General features: G+C 34.7%; 1 protein-coding gene and 1 pseudogene across 1 annotated transcript; one reads left to right on the forward strand and one right to left on the reverse strand.

Annotated features, from left to right (window-relative positions):
* Positions 1-16,083: 16,083 nt before the first annotated feature.
* Positions 16,084-17,877, forward strand: LOC127812006 (14-3-3 protein 7-like; annotated as a pseudogene).
* Positions 17,878-21,216: 3,339 nt separating this feature from the next.
* On the reverse strand, positions 21,217-22,489 carry LOC127810951 (senescence-specific cysteine protease SAG39-like). Its single transcript, XM_052350594.1, has 2 exons — positions 22,023-22,489; positions 21,217-21,916 (listed from the first exon to the last, which is right to left on the reverse strand). Exons 1-2 carry the CDS (start codon positions 22,471-22,473, stop codon positions 21,324-21,326), a joined length of 1,044 nt encoding a protein of 347 aa, XP_052206554.1. The 5' UTR covers positions 22,474-22,489; the 3' UTR covers positions 21,217-21,323.
* Positions 22,490-22,771: the final 282 nt, after the last annotated feature.

Below are 22,771 nucleotides of genomic sequence, written 5' to 3' on the forward strand. Positions count from 1 at the left end.
TGCTGCCTGAAGAGTCCTCCCCAAACATCCTCAAAATCCATGAAGCATGGCCACGAAGGCCAAGATTTTGATCTTGATCTTCGAAGCCATTACTTCATGTATATTTAGGATGTTTGAACTCAATCATTCCTTTCAATGGCAAGGTAAATTAGTTCAACTTTGGTCATCGTAAAATTATTTTTTGGGTTTAATTTTGACTTTGGTTTCCTTGCGGCTAATTGTTCCATCTAGCCATAATAGAGACTACAATTTTGAAATTACATGGGAAGATTACAACTAATTGAATTATAGAAGTAAAAATCGTAAAAGTATTCGATAAATACATATAAAATCCCAATAATTGATTCATGTCTTGCCAAATAGGGGTTGTTTAAAGTAGATGATCTCTCCATGTTAGGTCATGGATGCCCTCGTATTCTTTGATTTCTTTCCAAATTAAGCTAAAGATAGAGGTATCAACTTAATACCATTTGGAAGCATATTAGATCATAATTTTAAAGAAATCTCTTAACGTAATGATAAAGAGGTTGTATAGTTTGCCTCAAGATGAGAGCTATGATGCACAAAAACGGTTCTCGGGTGTTGTTTTAGTGTTTCCAAAATGTTTCTTACATCAAAACCCCCAAAAAAAAAAACATTTATAGGTCATTTTTGCAATTTTGAAAATTTTTCGAGGCCATTTCGTAATATTAGGAAAATATCAAAAACGTGTTTCCATGTACGAAGATGTTAGAGATGGAATTTTTTCCATTTTTAACTCAAAATTTTTAAATTATAATTTTTTATATTAAACATAAAAAAATTTCTAATTAAAAATTCTTAAGAGGTGGAGACCATACTCTTTGATGAAAGTGGGGGAACTTTTATAAATTGTATTATGTTTGATTTTTTTTCTTAATTTATAATTTATTTTTAATTAGTAAGTCATAGTTTATAGATGATATAACTTATATTTATATTTGTTTAAATGCATTATCAGATTTATGATTATTTTAGATTAAATAACTATTTTTATAATTTTCTGTATTAAAATTTATATTTACAAAAAGATCCCTATTTTTTTTTATTTATGTGTTTCCTCCGTATTTTTGTTTCCTACTTTTTTAAAAGATGCCATTTTTTTATTTCCATTTTGTGTCATATTTATTTTTCATTTTTATTTCTATGCTATTTAGCCTTATTCACATCAAACTAAACAAAATAGTGTTCAAATATATTAAAGGTAATAATTCTATATGGATCAAAATGTTAGTAACAAACGCTGCATCAACAATGCGGAATTGCTTGTATTTTAGTAATTAACTTGGATAAATTATATCGTTAATTTTTAAATTTTATATTTTACAATAAATTAATCACTATATTTTGACTTTTATCGCCACGATTATCACTAAACTTTTATTTCTATTAAAATTTAGTCTCTCTTTCGATTTTTAATCAAATTCTGTTAACAAAAATAATGTAGTATGCATTAATATAAATTTTAAAATCACTTAAAATTTATAAATTTAATCTAAACACAATCGAATAATTTTGGGGTTTATATTAATGCATATTGCTTTAGTTTTCATTAACGGAATTTGACAAAAAATTAAAAGAGTAACTAAATTTTAATATAAATCAAAATTTAATAGATGTAATGACAAAAATTAAACCATACTAACAAATTTATAATAAAATATAAAATTTAAATTACCCTATATTCTTCTATTTGCAAATTATATTTCAAACAAATTTCCAAGTGAAAATTTAACTTCAATGTATAGATTGTGAACCATTCACACTAAATGAGTCTACTAAAGATTGGTGAGTTTATACTCTTAGAGAGATTTAATCCCTAAGGTGGAGAGATTGCCTAGAATTGTGAGAACCAATATGTAGTTTTGTCTTTACAAACTTATATCTTCATTGATTGAGTGGATTTATTTCTTTGTGTTTCCAAATACATTAAAATTTTAGAAATTTCTTTTTTGTTTTTAATTTCTATATATATATAGTGTGACATATTTTTAATCAAATTTCTTTTGTGAATTGAGATCTAATTTCCTAGATCAAACCTGCATAAAAAGTAATTTATTTCATTGTGCATATATGAAAGGCAGTCAATGTTACTTCATTAAAGAAATCACACAAAATAAAAATAATTAAAGTAGTTGTAAACAACTGGAGATATTTTAAGTTTAACTTTAGAAAAATTTAGAATGAAACTACTAATAATAAGAGGTTATATAGATATATACGTACTTAATTGTTATCCCAATGAGTAGGCACATTGCCTAAATGATACTGTAATACCTCGAGAGCCCAAAGTCAGGTCTAAAAAAAGACTCTAGAGAAGCTAGTATATATATATTAAGATAGTAAGAAAGGAAACAATACTACCTGAATATCTTTTTAGCTAAATATAGATAAATAACTCCCGATTTAGGCGTACTTGAGCTAGGGTAGCTCAACGATTGGTGACCCTTTGGAAGTTCGCGTAAGCCCATCAGGGTAAATTGATCTAGTTCTTCCTATCACTCAATGCGGGATGTTACAGTGAATGTAATACCCCGAGAACCCAAGGTTAGGTCTAAGAATGGACTCTAGAAAAGGTAATATATACATCGAGGATAGTAAAGAAGAAAACAACACCAGTTGGGATACCTTTTGGACTGAACGTGGATAAAGAATTCCTGAGTTAAGCACGCTTGAGTTAGGGTAGCTTAACAATGGGTGACCCCTAGAAGTTCGTGTAGGTCCATCAACGTAAGTTGATTCGATCATTCCTATCGCTCGATGCGGGATGTTACAGGTGATATCAGAGCTGACCATTGAAGAAGTGTAATACCCGAAAAATTCTTAAGGTTATAAATAGGATTCTACGAAAGGTCTAAGTGGAATTTTTTAAAGAATGGGCTATAGGGTACACTATCACAGTTTTAAATAACCAAATCAATCGCAGGGAGTGCCCCGGACCCTAGATGCTTAAGGGAATTGGTACAGTATTGATGAGTGATTCGAGGCATGATTTTAGGTGTCAAACAAAATTGGATTGGAAACGATTTTCGGTACAATTGTGGATCAGGCTGAAAAATTGAATCGACGTAGGAAACTTCCAAAAAGTCAACGGAGTGCTTTGAGGACTTAGATTTTATATGTAGAACAACCCTCAAGCGATTTCAGCTTGAAACAAAGGACTTAGGGTCAAAACGATCAACCAGGCCAAAGTGTAATTTATTAATTTTGCCCGACAGAGGACAAAAAGATAATTTTATGGAAATTTTGAAGATGAAATAAAGAGTACAACACTTGTGGACCTTAGTGGTATTGTTGGAAAGATCATGGGTGCTATGGAAAGGACCGAAATGGCATTTGAAAGAAACAAGGGGGCCAAAGTGTAATAAAGCAAAATACAATGTGAACACTACAAAAACTATTGTCGTACTGCCACCGCACGTGGAGACATTTTTCGACGATAGGACTGTTGAGGGAGGGATGGAGAAGGTCGTATACGGCGTGGGGAGGCTTGGAGCCCAAGCTTTGGCCAGTGATTGGCTGTGTTTTTGGGTGTTTCTCAGAGAGTTGATAAGGGATTTTTGATCCTTGCATCAAGAGGAAGAATTATGGGCTTTTGGGGAGGGTTTTCATTAGGTTTCGAAGCTGTTCGAAGCTTCACCAAAAAGATCGAGGCGGACGTCGGGGGCCTACCTGCAACCAGACTTTTTGGGGCTTTTTCGGTGAGCTTTCAGGCAACCAAGGGTTCCACTAAGATCAACTGAGGGAGATCTTCAAAGGGGTGAGATCAGATCGAATATCGGAGCAGTCGCAGGCAGCCGGAAGCAAGGAAGAAGATCAGTGCATGGGCTACACGCGCCATTTCTCACGCGTGAACACACGCTTGGGGCGTGAGAGCACGTGGGCTAGGGGTATTTTCTGAAATTTGTTTCAATATTTTTCTAAAATTATTTTAGAAATTATCATGTTGAAAAATTTAGGAAAATGTTTGAGGAGATAATTATTTTGGAATTATTGAGGTGAAAACTAGGAGAAAAATAGAGAAAATTGTGAAAAATTAAGGAAAATAGATTTTGATGCTCTTTTAAATAAATATGATGTTTAGGGAGTGTTATGGCTCGAGGTTGAGTATAAGTATGAGTGTTTGAAGTTTGGCACGCAAATCAAGGTTGTGCACAAGAATCGAGACGTTTTGAATACGTTCGAAATGAGTGTTCGCCCCCAAAACTTGATTTATTGTGAGTAGTTCTACCCTAAAAACTTGGTATTTGTGCTACCTAAATATGTTATGGTCTCATGCAAAATGGTTTTGTTGCATGCAAACGGTAACCGGTGACGGTTGGTTTCATGTGGGAGGTTCGTCCCAAAACGTTTTATACATGTGCATTGTATTTTAAAAAATGTTATTTATATGATGCATTGAGTTGTGTTTTGTGACATTGTCTTGCGTTTTGTGTGGTTCATATGGGATGTTAGTCGGGAATGTTGTTTGGATATTGTAGCCGTAATTCCCCAAAGGTGATGCCAGAATAATGTGTAAGGGCATCTTATGCTGGTGTGCATGCAGGGATAGCTACCTAGGTTTTCGTGACAGGCCGTATGGCCAAGGAAATTGCATGAAGACGACTGGTGGTCCATATGGGATACGAATTTGGATTGGGTAATGGTTCTTGAATGCTTTTGAGTGGGAACGTAATCTTTGACGTAATTATGGTGAGCTGGGTTCCTGTGTTGATGTGACGCTCCTAGGCCGGGAATGGTAACAATTGTTCCCGAGGTGTTGGGGAGATGCGTTGACCTTACTCCTCTTAAGTTAGCGCTGTGAGGGATTCTCTTGGGCTAAGGCTTATCGGGTTGTGTCGGTTTGTTTCATATCTCGTATACATTCATAAAAACGTGTTTTGAACTCTCACTAAGATGATTCATCATCTAATTTGGACTTTGTTATTGAAATATTCAAACGTTCCAGGTGAAAGCAGTGGTGCAAAAGGGAAAGGGATTGCCAATGAGTGACGGCGATTAGTAAATAATTTATAGTATGTCGTTTTCAATTATGTTGTTTATTTTGATGACATCATATAAAACGATGGTTTGACTTTAAAGTTATGAAAAAGATGGTTTCGGTTATGTATCATTTGAGGTTTCGATCTATCTTCCGCATTTATGATGAGTTACATGTCTTAGTTTATTCATTATTAAGTTTGATATATTGAGAAGGTGTAACGAGATTGTCGGGGAACGATTTATGTATGGAGTTTCTATTGGAAAAAAATATATCCCCGAAATCTTACATTATCCAGCGCCTTGAGAGAAGTGGGGTGTTACAAGAAAACTATCCGATGAAGGCAAGAAGTGGTGCCAGGACTCGAGGGCCTGAACAAGGTTTGGCTCCTAACAGACTTCTAGGATGGCAACCCCTAAAGGGGAGAAGATCTGGAATCAGTTGTAAGGTCACATGACGAGGACGTCATGTGCTCAAGAAAAAGATAATGTAATACTCCGAGAGCTCAAAGTCAGGTCTAAGAAGGGACCCTAGAAAAGCTAGTATATACATCTAGGATAATAAGGAAGGAAACAACACTAACTAGATACCTTTTGAGCTGAATGTGGATAAAGAACTCTGGGATTAAGTGTGTTTAAACTAGGGTAGCTCAATGATGGGTGACCCTTGAGAAGTTCATGCATGCCCATCAAGGTAAGTTGAACTAGTTCTTCCTATCACTCGATGCGAGATGTTACAGATATGTAATATCCCGAAAGCCCAATGTTAGGTCTAAGAAAGGACTCTACAGAAACTAGTGTATATATCGAGGATAGTAAGCAAGGAAATAATACCAATTGGATATTTCTTGGGCTGAATGTAGATAAAAAAAACTCGCGGATTAAGCGTGCTTAAGTTAGGGTAGCTCAACGATTGGTGACTCTTGGGAAGTTCACGTACGTAGGCCCATCCGGGTAAGTTGATCTTATCCTTTTTATCGCTTGATGCGAGATGTTACAGATACGATAGTAAGAGTTTTCTTTTTTCTCAACTATCTAAATCTATGATGCACTAAAACGTTTCAATATTTCTACATTTTCAAAAAGCCAAAAAATGTTACTATGTTGTTTCTGCAGTTTCAAAAATATTTTGGAGAAATTTTCTATTATTAAGAAAATGTCATAAACTCGTTTTAAATTCCATCCATGAAGTGGTCAAGAGATGAAAAAAGTTCCAGTCAGTTCTGTCTCTAACTCAAAATTTTTAAATTTATTGTTTGTTTTTTTTAAAGTAAGTAAATTTTTAAATTTATTGTTTGTATTATGTTTGATTTTTTTTAAATATATTGTTTATTTTTAATTAAAAAGTCATGGTTGATAGATTATAGAAATTATGTTTATATTTGTATGCATTATGGAATTTATGTTATTTTATTAAATAACTATTTTTATATTAAAAATTATATTTATAAAAAGAACCTTACATTTTTTTTTATTTAAGCATTTCTCCGACATTTCCGTTTCCTATTTTTTTTTTTTAAAATGTCATTTCCTTGTTTTCATTTCCGTTTCCATGCAATATAGATATAAATTGTTAGCTTATTTAGAAAAAAAAAAAAAAGAAAGTACCTAAATTATTTTATTTTTAAATCCATTATTTTTAATTGCCAAAAAAAAACCCATTAAAAATAAATAAAAAAATTGTAACACAAACAACCACCTTCACATACTTTTAAAAAGTATCTTCAGTTCTCAAGTTTTTGAAATCCTCATCATTCACTAATAGAGGTCAAGGCTGTTTTCACCTCATTAAACCAAGTTTTTCTCACACACGTTCAAGAATAAATAATTTTCATAGTTGAAAATGTGAGGAATGAGCAAAGATAAGGGCCTCACATTTTTGTTTTACAATGCATTGGATTACATGCAACTCGACATGTGTACTCGTTCTCACGTGAAAAAATTTAGATATAGCTGTGCAATTTCACCTTTAGTGGTCACATCACGTGAAAACAATTGGATATAGTGGTGCAATTTCACCTTTAGTGGTGACATGCATTGAAAAAATAAATTACTATTCAAGTTAGAAACATGAAGAATGAACTAAGATAGGCCTTACGTGTTTTTGTTCTACAATGTGTTGGGTTACATGCAACTCAACATGTATACTCATTTTCACGTGAAAAAAGTTGGATACAGCGACGCAATTTCACCTTTAGTGGTCATATGAATTGAAGAAATAAATTACTATCCAAGCTAGAAACATAAAAAATGAATTAAGATAAGCCTTACGTGTTTCTATTTTGCAATGTGTTGGGGTTGCATAAAGCTCAACACGTTAGCCAATGCTCACATGAAAAGTTGTCCAAAAAGATATAATTTCAATTTAATATAACATTAGTAACCCTTTCCTCTTCCACTACCACTACATTATAAAAGCCCTAGAAACTAGGGCCTAGAGATATAATTTCATTGCCTACCACCACCATTACATAATTTCACAACCTCTCCTCCTTTCCTCCTTCAACAACCACCACACTACTATAAAATCCATGGAAACTTCAACCTTCATCATTATCATCACCATATGCCATTACTTCTCGTGTATATTTAGGATGTTTGAACTCAATCATTCCTTTCAATGACAAGGTAAGTAAGTTCAACTTTGGTCCCCCTAAATTTTTGTTTTTGGGTTTAATTTTGACTTTGATTTCCTTACAGCTAATTGATTCCTTGTAGCCATAACAATTACAATTTCCAAATTATATGGGATGATTACAACTAATTGAATTATAGAAGTAAAAATCATTAAAGTATTCGACAAATACATATCAGATTTCAATAATTGATTCGTGGCTTGACAAATGGGTTTGTTTAGAATAGATCTATCCATGTTAGATCACGGATGCCCCCTCATATTCTTTGATTTCTTTTCAAATTAAACTAAAGACAAAGGTATCAACTTAATACTATTTTGAAGCATATTGGATCATAATTTTAAAGAAATCCCTTAACGTAATGATAAGAGGTTGTATAGTTTGCCTCGAGATGAAAGCTATGATGCACAGAAATGACTTGGGGTGCTATTTTGACATTTTTAGAATATTTCCTATATCGAAACACCAAAATCACCTAAAAAATATTCCTAGCTAGGCCATTTTTTCAATTTTAAAAATTTTTTGAGACCTTTTTTTAATAATAGGAAAATATCATAAATATATTTCCATCCACAAAGATGTTAGAAACGAAAATTTTATTTCTCTTAAAATTGTCTCTCTTTTATTTTTTCATCAAATTCTGTTAACGACAATAACGTGGTATGAATTAATATAAATTTCAAAATCACTTGAAATTTGTAAATTTAATCTAAACCCGACAATCAAATAATTTGGGGGTATACATTAAAATTTGACAAAAAATTAAACCATACTAACTAATTTGGGGGTTATTTTTCATTAAAAAATTAAAAGAGTAACTAAATTTTAATAGAAATCAAAATTTAATAGATGTAATGACAAAAATTAAACCATACTAACTAATTTATCGTAAAATACAAAATTTAAGTTATCCTATATTCTTCTATTTGTAAATTATATTTCAAAAACATTTCCAAATAAAAATTTAACTTCAGTGCATATAATAGTTTGTGAACTATTCACATTAAATGAGCTAAGAATTGACAACTTTATACCCTTAGAGAGATTTAATCCCTAATAAGTTGTCTGAGCAGTATATTATGAGATTTATAAAGTAATTTGAAGAATTAAAGAGTCAAAAATTTTGACTTAATTTGTCATTAAAAAATGATGCAAATAGTTCCCAAAATAAGTTAATTTGTTTACACCAAAGCCAAGTTGTACCAATTTCGTTGCATTTATTTAATGGCTGATTTAGGAGACTTTACAACTGGAAGAGGTTATATATATTGGGCCAGCCTTCTAAGGACGTTGGAGACACCAATTGGACCATTTCTCCCTCACTTTTAAGCTTTGGAAAGTGGGAAGTGGCCCAATATTTTGCATCGATTAGGTAAACCGAATGGGTTCGTTTTCCATTCCACCCCTGCATGCTTGTGATCGTCACAACTCATGTATAATGAGTAAAAATCCCATTCGATATTTGTTTAATCAGCTCAATGTATGAAGCCACTTATCATTATTCTTCTGGCTTTATTTATATATATATATATATATATTATTACTATTACTATTGTCTACTCCAATAATAGTGAGACTCTCTCGAGCCTTGTTCTCTACTAGTCCTTTCAGATATGCTAGAGTCCACTCAGACAACAAAGATGAGACTCTCTCGAACCTTATTTTCTAGTAGTACTCCCGAACAACGGTGTGAGTTTAGTCACTCTCCTAAACAACAGAGACTCTTTTCAACTATTACAACACTCCCCGGCACTCTCCAGAAGACTTTGTTCTGCACTTGATTTTTCCTTACCTTGAGCCATCTCGATACAAATTTTATTTATTGTATTCTGACAACTGCAATTACATAATCAAATATCAAATTTTGGTGCTATAAAACTTATTAATAAAGTATAATACATCAATATAGAGTGCTAATTAAAATGTCAAACTTGAGTGTTTAAATTAGGGTAGCAAATGAGTCAAGCTATTCGTGAGTGGCTCAATGTTTTACTCAACAAAAACTCATTCAAGTTTATTTGTTAAGGTAAATAAGTTAAGTTTAAGCTTAATTTTAAAGCTCAATTTTTAAACTAGCTGAGTTTGAGTTCAATAAAATTTAACTCGTTACTGCTCACGAACATGTTCAATTAGAAACTCGTGAATATTAATAGACTCAATTAAAGACTCATAAATGTACTCGATTAGAATTCCTATATTGCTTGTGAACAAACTAGTTTATAAATACATTAATACATTTATTTATAATTACATGTTGAGCGTGTCGATTGCTAGCTGGTTAACTCCTCCCATGGTCGCCACAGCTGAAAATGCCCAACAACACCCTATATGTTGTTTGTTGAAAAGAAGAGAAGATGGATGTTTTAGGCATCCATCATCATAATATTAGAAATTTGGATCGTGCACGAATAAACATAGAAATCAAGAGAAAACTAGGAGTATAAAAAATTTAACGCGGTTCAGTCATTATCTATGTTCATAGTCTCATAAAATTCAAATTAGACTAGGACCCCAATGTCTATTTCCCAAGTCACAATCAAAGTTTAGATTGACTTATTGTGTGATAATTGTGACCCAAAATTCAGATTCTTCCTCCAGAGTAGTCCTCGACCTCATTCGTTGTAAAGGAGCCTCCTCAACATCGGCTTATTCTTCGGATCAACGAGAGCTCCTGTCTTTCAAAGAAGCAAGTTGAGAGGATGAAGAAGAAGCCGGTGTTGGACCCTTGGAATGCACGAGGCAATTGAACGCTCAAGCACCCTTCTCCAAAGCAGGGGCCTTCTTAGCAACCCTGCGAGCCGACCCCGAGCTCAGTTCGGCCCCCCTCTACATAGTGCGTGTTACCTCACTTTCTCAACAGTTATCTTGGGGGCTATCTCACCTGAAATAGAAAGTAAGTAGGGTATGCAACAACAAGAGTTAGCCGAAAAAGAAAGACAGAGAATAAACCAACCCATGTAAGCAACCAGCCCTCTGGGTCTTTTCCGTACTTGACGAAGGCCAAGATCTCCATCACTGGGCAATCCTCAAGGAGATCCACCATCAACTGGTCCTCTAGACTTAGGTGTCGATATTCCACCCTCATGATGGAACTCGACTCCTTATTCCAGCACAAGGGGAATTTCACGGCCGCTTTATCATCCAAAAAGAAGGCAAACACATTCTCTCAAGAGGCTATTTTGAAGTAGTTGGCCTTGAAATTCTTGTAGGAGCTATCAAAGGCCTTCAATAACTTCCTTCTCAGCAGCCCATTCAAAGAGATCCAACTACCTTTGTTGATGCCCTTTGACTGGAGGAAGGAAAAAAAGACCCCCATGCTCGCTCCCCAACCTAAGAAGCTGGACAATACTTCGAAGGCTCTCATGAAGGCTCAGCTGAGTCAGGGCAACATTTAACATCTTTAACACCGAGCACTGGAACTTGGTGAACGAAATTCAAAGACGAAGATGTGTAAAAAATGTCTCGTACATAAAAATCGACCCCGAGTCTGTGGCCATGAAAACCCGTTTCTCTTCCCTACAAGGTTGACACTCAAACAAACCCTCATCTTCTTCAGCTGCTGACAAATGGATTTGCGACCTCAACACAATGACACTATCCGGGGAGTTGTTGTAAAACCCAAAAAATTCTTAAGGATATAAATGGTATTTTATGAGAGGTATATAAGGAATTTTCGAAATAATGAGGCTTCAGGGTACAGTATCGCAGTTTTAAGCGATCGAATCAATCGAAGGAAGTACCCCAAACCATAGAAGATTAAGGAAAATGTAAAGGTGTTGATGAGTAACACGAGTTATGATTTTAGGCTCAAAAGAAGTAGGATCGGGAATAGTTTTTGGTACAGTTGTTGATTGGGCTGAGAAATCCGAATCGACGTAGGGAACATCCAAAAACACAACAGAGTGTCTTGAGGACTTAGTTTTTGTATATGAAACAACCCTTGAGCGATTTTGGGTTGAAACGAATGGATTTAAGGTCAAATCGACTAGCCGGGCCTAAGTGTAATTTTCTAATTTGCTTGAGAGAGGTCAAAATGATAGATTTTCTAAAATTTCGAGGATGAAATGAATAGCACTAAACTTGTGAGCCTTAGTGGTATAGTTGGATAAATCAAGGATATCATGCAAAGGGCATAAATGATATTGGAAAAATCTAGGGGGTGAAAGTACAATAAAGTAAAACTTCAAGTATGAACACAAAGGAGAAATCGACTGCCGCAAATCCACGTGGAGGTTATTTTCGGCGACGGGACGGCCGAGGAAGACCTGGGGAAGGTCCACTACAAGAAAACAGTGATTTAGAGACGGATTTTTGAGACGGATTTTTCCGTCTCAAATAGAGACGGATTTTGAGACGGAAAATTTTGAGACGAATTTAGAGACGGAAAAAATCCGTCTTTAATTTTAGACGGATTTAGAGACGAAAATAATTCTGTCTCTATTTTGAGACGGATTTAGAGACGGAAAAAAATCCGTCTCTAAAATTAAAGACGGATTTAGAGACGGAAAAAATCCGTCTCTAATTGCAGACGGATTTAGAGACGGAAAGAATTCTGTCTCTATTTTGAGATAGATTTAGAGACGAAACAAATCCATCTCTAAAATTTGAGACGGAATGTTTTCTGTCTCTAATTAGAGACGATTTTTTTTTTTTTACATCTCTAAATCTGTCTTTAATTTGAGACGGAAAACATTCCGTCTCAAAATTTAGAGACGGATATTTTTCCATCTCTAAATCCGTTACTAATTAGAGACGGAAAAAAAATCGTCTCTAATTAGAGATGGGTTTTCTTGGATTTTATTATTATAATTAGAGACTGATTTTTTTCATCTCTAAATCTGTCTCTAATTAGCAATTAAATATAATTATTTAATTTAAAATCTATTGAAAGTTTATTTAAATATATAAATAATAAAAAAATATATTAAAAAATGTTATCTAAATATAAAATTTTGTAAAACACACACTCCATTTTAATTAGTAATTAATATTAATAATATATACATTACATTTTAATTAGTAATACACTACATTTTAATATTATAAAACTCTATAAATAAAATATATACTAAACATACATTACATTTTAAATTTTGAGGACGTAAAATGGGGAAATCAAATATTAAAAAATAATTAAATTAAAAGTTAATTAATCTAAAATTTAAGATGATTAATTAATTAAAAACACCTTTAAATCAATTAAAAAAATGTTAAATAAAAAATTATAGACATTCAATAATAAATATATAAAAAATTTTCTAATATGAATCAAAAAAAAAAAATGGTACTACCTATGTGAGTCGTGTCACATTCAATAGATGTTCAATTAACATTTATCTATATATCTATTATATTCATCTCATGAGTATCGACATGTGACTTATTATTCTTTAATATAAATATTTCATACTAATTAAAAATAGTAATCTATGTGTCAGTTTATAATTAATTTATCATATTTTTCTTCTGAGAAATCTAAGAAGTGTCCATTTATTTAAGGATGATAGGTTTTACTCTTAGCAGTGTTTTTTCACCAAACTTTTTCATCATTTTTCAAAAATCATATTTTACCCTTTTGTCACCCCACCATATTTGATAGTTTATTTTTTATTTATTTACATAATAATTTATTTGATATTTTATTTTTTATTTTTTATTAACTCGACAATCAATTTGGACAACTAATTTTGATGTTATCATTATCCTTTCTATTTAGATCATTGAGATTTTTTTAGTTAAAAAATATAAATGGTAAATATATACATAAATGTGAAAATATTAAAATAACATTTGATATTCAAGGAAGGATATATAATAAAGATTATCGTTGCAAAAATATATCTAATAATAGAAAAATATATATACAAATGAGAAAGTAAAAAGCTATTGTTGTATCATTTATTATTAAAAAGTATATCTAATAATAAATTATGTTATTTTTTAATAAAAATTATAATTTTTTTAATATTTTATAAACCAGAGGCAGTACTTAAAAAATTATTAAATTTTAATTAATAATTAATTATTTAAAAAAAATTAAAATCCCTAAATCCTCCTTTCCCTCTCTCATTCCCTCTTTCCCTCAAATCCCTATCTCACGAGTCACGACCCCCAAATCCTTTCCCTCAAAACCCTAGCTCCTCCCTCTCTTTCTCTTTGATCTCACGCCCGACGTCTCCGTTTCCGCCTCCGCCTCAGCTTCTTCCTTCGTCTCCCACCTTCGGTCGTCGCCGGCGCCTTCGTCTCCTCCCTTCGGTCGTCGTCACCGCCTCCTAATCGGCCTCCAATCATCATCGCGGCTGCCTCAAGGTCTGGTTCTTCCACCGCCTTCGGTCGTCATCCCCGCTTCCTAAACTCCCATTTTCTCTCTCACTCTTCCTCCGCTCGCTCTTTCTCTGTCTCTCTCTCTCTCACACTCTCTGAACTTCCGCTTCCGCCTCCGCCGGTCGCAGCGCCGCAGCCTCCACTTCAGCCTTCGATCGTCTTCGTCGTCGCAGCATCCACTTCGGCCTCCGCCTCCGCCAGTCACAGCGTCACAGCCTCCACTTCAGCTTCCGGTAAGTTTTTTAACTTTTTTTTTTTTATTTCTCTGTTTTTTAACTTTTTTGGCTCTTTAGATTTGATGGTTATTTGATTGCAACTGATGTAGATGTCCACAGATTGTTAGATTAAGAAGACACTCATCAAGTTATGGGTTATTTTGAGTCAAAATTTATACTATTTTTAATTGTTAGATTAATTATTAGTTTTAATTAAGATTTCAATTTGGTAAGTTAGTTCAGTCTTCTTGATAAAGATTTATATAGCTTAATAATGCTTGACTGGTCATGTAAGAACTCACAGCACAATACACGTACGTTTAGCAATGGGGCAATGATCTTTATCGATTCGCATGAGATCGATTAATTGGGGGTACCATGTTTCGTATAATTTTTAACTGTTGAATTTGTTTTTAAGATCATAGATTAAGGAAATTGTATAATAATTAATTAAGAGAGTCCAAATCATTTTTTTAAGAGTACTTAGGGAGTTATTTCACCTTATATATATATATAGTCGTTCATAATTACTTTTTTAAGTTTTGCGGTATCTATCAAGAATATTCTGCTTTCACTTGCATTGCACCCATCAATTCAATTCCACACACACTTCATGTTGCATTTCATGAATTGCACTAATGCTAGCTACTTCCATTGAAGAATTTTTTTTTTTTTATCATTAAAATTAAAACATATCCAACATTTATAAGATTTGATTTGATATCAATAGAATAGACAGACTGACTGCCTTTCATATCTTAAAAACTACAATAGAATAGACTGACTGACAGTGGGATTAGAAGTGCATTCATTAACTGGATTCCTATTCCTCCAAGTCCAACACACGGGTAGTAAGAACATTCTCACTCTTTTACCCAAAAGTCTGCCCTAATGGGAGCTGTTTTCAATAATTATTTGGTTTACTGCCTTAGCAGAGAGGGAGAGAGACTTATAATTGAAAAAAGAAAAAAATAGAAAAAGAAAAAGAAAAAAATAACTATTTCCCTTTTGTTTTGTTTTGTTGGGTATCATTTTCTAATGTGGATAAAAGCAGCAAATCTACAGTACTAGAACTCAAATCAATGTATATCATCCTCCTATAATCTCTCTCTCTCTTTCTGTATATATATATATGTATATATCTCCACTTCTAAGTCCCTTTGGACCACACCAAGCTGACAAATTACAACTCAAATTCTCCACAACAAACTAGAGATTTAATCCACAAGCAAAGAGAAGAGAAAGAATGAACAAGAAAATTAACTAGAACCAGAGCTACATACCTCCCATCTCTCTCTCTCTCTTTATATAGATGTGTGTGTGTGCGCGTGCGTGTGTGTGTTGATTAGCCACGAAAACATCTTTGTTAAGCATAATTGTTTTTTTCATTTCCTTTTAATTTTCTGGGATTGCTTGGAGTTTTTCACTTGCTTGGAGTGGTCACTTGCTTTGCTAGCTATGAATTTGGTTTTTCACTTGCTTTTAATTATGGTTTAAGAAATTATGAAATCACCATTAAAAATATAATTGATCTTGTCTACCAAAATCAAATTTATTCACCTATTTAATATCTGTAACAAAATAAAATTTATTTCAATGTAATCATTATCGTATTTGATGACAACCGAAAAATATAATTGATCTTGCATTTTCAATTGTTATTTGTGCGAATGATCTATCATTGTGAACATGTTTGTAATTTATCTAATTTTTTTTGAGAAATGAATACTATGACATTTTGAAACATAAAATGTTGGAATATTTTTAATTATAAAATTGGAGTTGAAAACTAAAAAATGTTCTCTAAAACTCAACAGGGCCTAATATTTGGTGGAAATGACTTGAACTTCGATTTATTTGGTTGAGTTCAATGCTTGTATATTTCCTTTGAATCTACGATTATTGCAGAGATGGTTGAAGCAATGAAGAAAGTTGTTAAATCGGATGTGGAAGACTGCTGAGGAGAGGAGTCTGGTATCCATGTGGTACAAGAATGTTACTAGGGTGAGAAGGGCCTCCTGGTGCATATTGTCTTCGATTGAGCAAAAGGATGAGCAAAAGGAGGGGGGTAAGGGGCATGAACAAAATGTGAAGAGGATAAAGGATATTGACAGAGGGTTGAAGAAGAACTCACAAAGATGTGCAAAGACATCTTGTCTGTCATTGATGACCATTTCCTCTCATCATCTTCAACCAGAGAATCAAAAGTTTTCTGTTATAAGATGTGAGTTCTTTTTGTATCTTTTTTGGGTTAAATATATTCTAGTTCTCATGTTATGAGCTTTCCATGATTTTAGAGGCAGATGGATAATATTTATTATGGTTGAGATTATTGGAGAAATTTACTTTGAGAGTCTCAACTAAGAAAAGATTAGGTCCTCTTTGATTGAATCTTTCAGGGGCTCACTAATCCCCAACAATTGGAATAATCGGTATATGCATATTGTGTGAATGTAGCAATTTTAGGACCACAGTTGTGATGTCCATTGAGAAGCACAAACACTTCAGGAATGAGCCACATATTTTTTATAATTTTCCAAAATGCGCAGCACACTCATCCAAACATTGTATTAATATTGTGTGAATGTAGCAAGTAGGACCACAGTTTTGATGTCCATTCAGAAGCACAAACACTTTAGGAATGTGCCACATATTTTTGATAATTTTCCAAAATTCGCATCACACTCATCCAAACATTGTATTATTTTTTATTTTGCCCCCCAAATTTGGACACCTCTGTGAACATTTGTATCCATAGTGGAATCTTGCATATCCATCATTTGAACAAATTAGAATCACATTTTATGTTTAAAAGAAATAGGAAAGTTGAAAAGTAATTATAAAAGTAAATCAATGTAGATGTACATTTATTTGGCTTTCCTTCTTTGAACTTTTTAATTCAAAATTCAAAAATATAGAATTTAAAATTTTTATTTGTTTATTAATAGACCTTTTTATATACAACACGTATGTGTGAAACTTGTAATAACACTTGTTTCTTCACTTAGCTATTTCATGTTCTTGGTGCAACTTGGTTGTTTTGCATTTTTTGGTTACATTAAACATACTTTAAAGATTTCACAAAAAATTATTTCAAATATAAAGCCTGATGAGGAAAAGCTTCTTTTTTGCACGAGCATGTATTCCTAAATCCCACAGTGCTTGAGGTGGATATACAGTGTTTGATAGATTAAGCATGCATGAGTTCGTGACATATATTTCAATTCTAAAGTGGTGATTTGCAATATATTCTTTATGGCATTCCAGGAAGGGAGATTATTTTCGTTACTTAGCTGAGTTTAAGACTGGAAATGATCATAAGGAGGTGGCAGATAATTCACTCAAGGCTTATGAGGTTTTACATTTATACTTCCTTGGTGGATTGCCTTTTATGTCTTAAGTGTCACTTCTTTCAAGGTTCTAAAATTTATTCAGTGTACCTTTCTTCTCTTTGTTGTGGTTGTGGTTACCAGACTTACAATATTTGTTGATATTTTATGCTGCAGGCTGCCACTAGTATTGCTACAACATATCTGGCCCCCACTCATCCAATCAGACATGGCTCTTAACTTTTCTGTTTTTTATTATGAGATTTTGAATTCCCCCGAGTGGTTGTTCTCTTTTCTCTGTCTCTATTTCTATATTTTCCATTAAAGCTTTACATTTATTAGCTTTAAAAATTATAACATTCTGTCTATTGCTCTTCTTCTTCATTCTTGTTTTGTCTTTGTCTTCTCTGTTCTGCCTTCATTCTTCTTTTGGCTTCTTTTTTTTTTTTTTTTTTCAAATTTTCACTGTTTTGTTCTACATTGTGCATGGAGCAGTAGACTATTTTGTCCCTTGCAGTCTAAGCTACTTGGTCGCCCACCTACACAGGCCGAATTATTTATTGCGACACACCAAAGGAAGGATAAATCAGGATTTGTTGATAGTAGATTTGATGAAACTTATGTAAATATACAACAATACTTGTGTCTTATATTCTATTATTCTTAACTGACAGTTTTGATAGTATAACTTATTCCATGTACTTGCAGGCTGACTTCCAGATGCGCCAACATGATGCATCATTACAATCATCAGCAGTTGGCCCAACAAAAAATAGTGACGCTGCCGGACAGCCCTCGCAGCCAGCTTTTGATGAGACATCATTATGGTTAGAGGTTGCAGGCGGGAAAAAGAAGGATCATGTATATGGGATGGGGTCAGAAGCATACGTTATTCCCGGATCTTATCATATGTTGTCACCATCGCCATCGCCTCCACAGTCGTCGTCTATCTCACTTGCTGACCAAATTCAACAAGCTGTTAACGCAGCTATACAACCATTGACCCATCGTTTGTCAAACATAGAAGAAAGATTACTACCGCCCTCAAATCCTTCGGATCATTAGGAGGATCCGCCATTGCCATGGATAGATATTACATTGTATTATTTTTATTGTTCATGGACGATGTGTTTTATTAATGTTGTATGGATTTCTTGTATGAATTTAATATTGTACGGATTTCTTGTATGAATTTAATATTGTATGGATCTAATACTGTTTATATCAGGTTTTTGCATTATTTATATTGTGTATATCAGGTTTATATATAAAATTTTATAAAGATATTTTTTTTAATTAAATTTAAAATAGAGACGGATTTTGAGACAGAAAAAATCCGTCTCAAATTGCTTCAAGAATTCCTCTCCAAATCTGTCTCTAAATCCGTCTCTGATGAGATGGAAAAATCCGTCTCTAAATTTGTCTCTGATAGAGACGGAAAAATCCGTCTCTAAATCAGTCTCAAACAGAGACGGAAAAAAACAGTCTCTAAATCCGTCTCTAACGTTTGTCTCTAAATCCGTCTCAAATAGAGACAGAAATAATCCGTCTCTAAATCCGTCTCTAACGTCTGTCTCTAAATCCGTCTCTAAATCAGTCTCAAACAGAGAAGGAAAAAAATAGTCTCTAAATCCGTCTCAAACAGAGACGGAAATAATCCGTCTCTAAATCCGTCTCTGATCGGTCTCAAAAGCCGTCTCAAATTTACCGACGAAGGTTTTAGCGACGGACCAAAATCCGTCTCTAAATCCGTCTCAAACTGTAAATCCGTCTCAAATTGACTGTTTTCTTGTAATGGTCGTATACAGCGTGGGCTGGCTTGGGGGCCAAGCCTTGGCCGCTGATTGGTCAGAATTTGGCCAAAAATCGCCTATAAATAGCTAATTTTTGGCTGAGAATTTACACTCAAATTTCTCACGATTGAGGATGAATCAAATAGAGTGGTTAAGGGGCTTTTGATCTCGAGCCATCAAGGATGAATTCTGGAGTTTTGGGGAGGTTTTTCATTACGTTTAGAAGCTGTTCGAAGGCTGGTCGGAAAAGCGAGGCAGTTCGCCACGCAGCACCTGCAACTGACGATTTGAGGCACTTTTCAGTGTCCTTTCGGCCTGAAACCAGTGCCGTTGAGATCGATTCATCAAGGGGCTTCAAGGGGGTGCCGTTGTTTTGGCCATCGGAGTCGGTGGCGGCGGCTAGGAAATTGAGGAAGAAGGTGACGCGTGACTGCACGCGCCACACTCCACATGCAGGGTGAAAACAACAGAGGTGCGTCCGATAGAGTTGAGTCTAGATCGTCGAGTCATAATAGCAGGTACAGGGTTCTCCCGAAACTAGATCTTGGGTGTCGTGTGTCTGGGTCAGAGTAATGCTCTTATATTTTTTAGTCAGGTGTACGTTATGTAAGCCTAAGTAGGCTCATGTTGTGAATGGTTATGTAATGATAATTATGAGACGTTATATGATAAAAAGGTTATGGTTTTAATAAGGGTTGTATGTGAGTTGTAGTTGCATTATTGTTCGATATCATTTAAATAATTACCCTCTCACGGCTCCTCTTCGAACACGGGGGCTCCAGGAGACGAGCCGTTACACTTATATAATAGAGTAGATGCAAAAAATGACATTAATTATACATAGGTTAAACCAAATCAAGCTAAATGGCATCATTCTTCTCTTGACTAGGAGATGAATTGTAGCGACCCCACTTGATTTGTCCTTAGGGATCTTTGAGCATGGATTGGGGTGCAATAAGATGGTGTACCTATTGAAGATAAGTGCTAAGGAACTAGAGATGCTTTTTGGGTCCCATAGACCAGTCACCAATCAAGTGCCCACGATATTCCTGAAAAACTCTTCTAGACCTCACAAGAGTTGAATATGTAGGAGCTTAAACAACCTTGTTGATAATGCATAAAATTGACCACCTATATACTTACGAAGAAAATGTACCAAATGGAAAATGAGTCTTCAACTTCATATTTTGTAGCTGATTTTTTGAAAAAAAAGAATGGTGAGATTCCGTCAAGGTTGACATGAAAGACATCTCGATACCTTTATATATATTGTTCAAACAGAGTGCTAAGAGCCTAGAAATTTTTAAGCTAGGTGTTGGCTACATAACAAACCCCACCCCTATATATTATATGGGTTTGAGATTGACTATGATAAGTAATAATACTTTTATCACTAAAAATATTTAGAAAATTATTCAACTCATCAGCAGAAACTAATATAATGGAGTTTTTTCAAGAGGTTTGATTATTGTTTGAAACTTCTTGTTTTAGATTTAACAATCGCAAAATGATAAATTTTGAAACCAAGAGAGTGAAAAATCGCACGAGTTTAAGATTGAAAAACATGTAGTAGAAATTAACACAACTCAAACATCAAATTGGTGTTTCCATTACACAATTCAATAATTAAAGCATATGGATTGGGTTATTAGTTAATCTCTCCACCAATTAGAAGTGTTTAAATTGCTATAGTTAGATTTGCAAAAGCAAAAACATAATATATGTGATGGTTTCTTTTTCACACAACATTAGTTTGTTCCACTAAGTAGTGCTAAAATCCAAAGTTTAGGGAGCACAGAAGAGGATAGTGAGAAAAAGCCAGTAGAAAATACACATTAATGTTGAGCACATTAAAATTATGAATGAGGTGCACAATTAATTCATTTTACATTGATCCAGTATAGGGAATAGACATATACATATAAACAACCAAGAGCTGAGGAAAAGCATAAATTAAACAACCAGCAGCCATACGCATACACATAATTATTTTACACCTCAGTTGCTTGGGGGTTGGGCATTAATTAATCACGCAGTGGGGTATGAGGCCTGCATAGCAATGCCACAAAGGCCTTCTTTGGCGGCAATGTCTCTCTGCATCCTTATGTACCCTTCTTCTCCCCATGATGTGCCCCATGAGTTCTTCACGAGCCAATACTTAGTCCCATCCCCGTCGGTACCATAGCCAACGGCGGTGACGCCGTGGTCTAGCTCAGTCCCACACTCTCCCGTAAAGACTCCACTCGAGTAGAATTGGAAGTCAGAGCCCCCAGCATCGATGGCGACCGAGACTGGCTGATTAGCAACGGCCTTCTGGAGGGCACTCTCACTGTTTGCAGGCACGTCTTCGTACCCACTTATCTTGGCTGCGTGGTTTCCGGCTTTGTTCTTGTTGCAAGTGCCGTCTGTACCCTGGTACGGATAGTTTGCTTCAGTTGTGAGTCCTTTGTTTTGTTTGATGAACTTAAAGGCATCATCCATGAGGCCACCATTGCAGCCCTGATCTTCGCCTGAAGTGTCACAGTCGACAAGCTCTTGCTCGGACAGGGAGATGAGCTTGCCGGTTGTTAGCTGGTTATTTCCTTCCATGGCTGCCACAGCTGAAAACGCCCAACAACATCCTATATGTATATATATACAGGTGTATGTTGTTGGGATGTGGTTAGGAGATAAGCAACAAGCAAATCCTTGTGGTTAGAAGAATATCAATGATATATGCATGCTTACCACACTGGCCTTGGTCCTTGATCGCGGTTACTGCTCCTTTCTTCCTCCAGTCCACGGTGGCTGGAACTGCAGTCGCGTTTTGGTATCTGAAAGACGGCGCAACAGTGGAACAGACATGGCTCTTGAACCTGTTTCGCAATTTGAACTCGTCATTCGTAAGATCTGCAAATTGATTCACTCCTAACTTGTACCCACTGTGGGCTGCCTTATTAAACGAATCGATGCGTTCCACATTGGCCTTGAATATCCTGTAACGTTTCGCCTTCTCATCAGCATCCTTGTACTCCCGCCCATACTGAGCCATCCACTGCTCGTGTCTCAGATGGTACATGGCTTCCTCCTCCTCCTGCTGCTGAAGCGAGCGAGAAGCTGCCTGGGTGGCCAACGTTGCCCAAATGAACAACAAACCCAGGCAGATGAGGCTGCACTTGCTGGGGCTTTGGGAACCCATTGTTTAACTATTAATTAGGAGGTGAACTGAACTGATCTCATCTTTGCCATTGTGTTGTTTGCATTTATATAGCTAGAGAGATTGTAAAGTGTTTATGATTGGGATATGTTTTAAATACTTTGTGATCACTGCGTGCCTTAGGGAAATGCTATATATGACTTGGACTACCCTATAATTTGCATACAATGTTCATATATAGAGTTGAAGGTTCCATAGACGAAATGTCCCATGAAACTTGGAAGTGAAAGCTGCCTTTGACATCAATGCCACGGAAAGTTGACTGCAACTCATCTCTTGT

The sequence above is a fragment of the Diospyros lotus genome, chromosome 10 (genome assembly GCF_014633365.1).
Source record: "Diospyros lotus cultivar Yz01 chromosome 10, ASM1463336v1, whole genome shotgun sequence".
Classification (NCBI taxonomy): Eukaryota; Viridiplantae; Streptophyta; class Magnoliopsida; order Ericales; family Ebenaceae; genus Diospyros; species Diospyros lotus.

Bases quoted from the DNA above. Each gene is read 5' to 3' on its own strand.
- LOC127810951 (XM_052350594.1), bottom strand. From the start codon at position 22,473: ATGGGTTCCCAAAGCCCCAGCAAGTGCAGCCTCATCTGCCTGGGTTTG. The intron at 21,917-22,022 runs GTAAGCATGCAT...ATATACATATAG, and splicing joins CAAGGACCAAGGCCAGTGTG to GATGTTGTTGGGCGTTTTCA.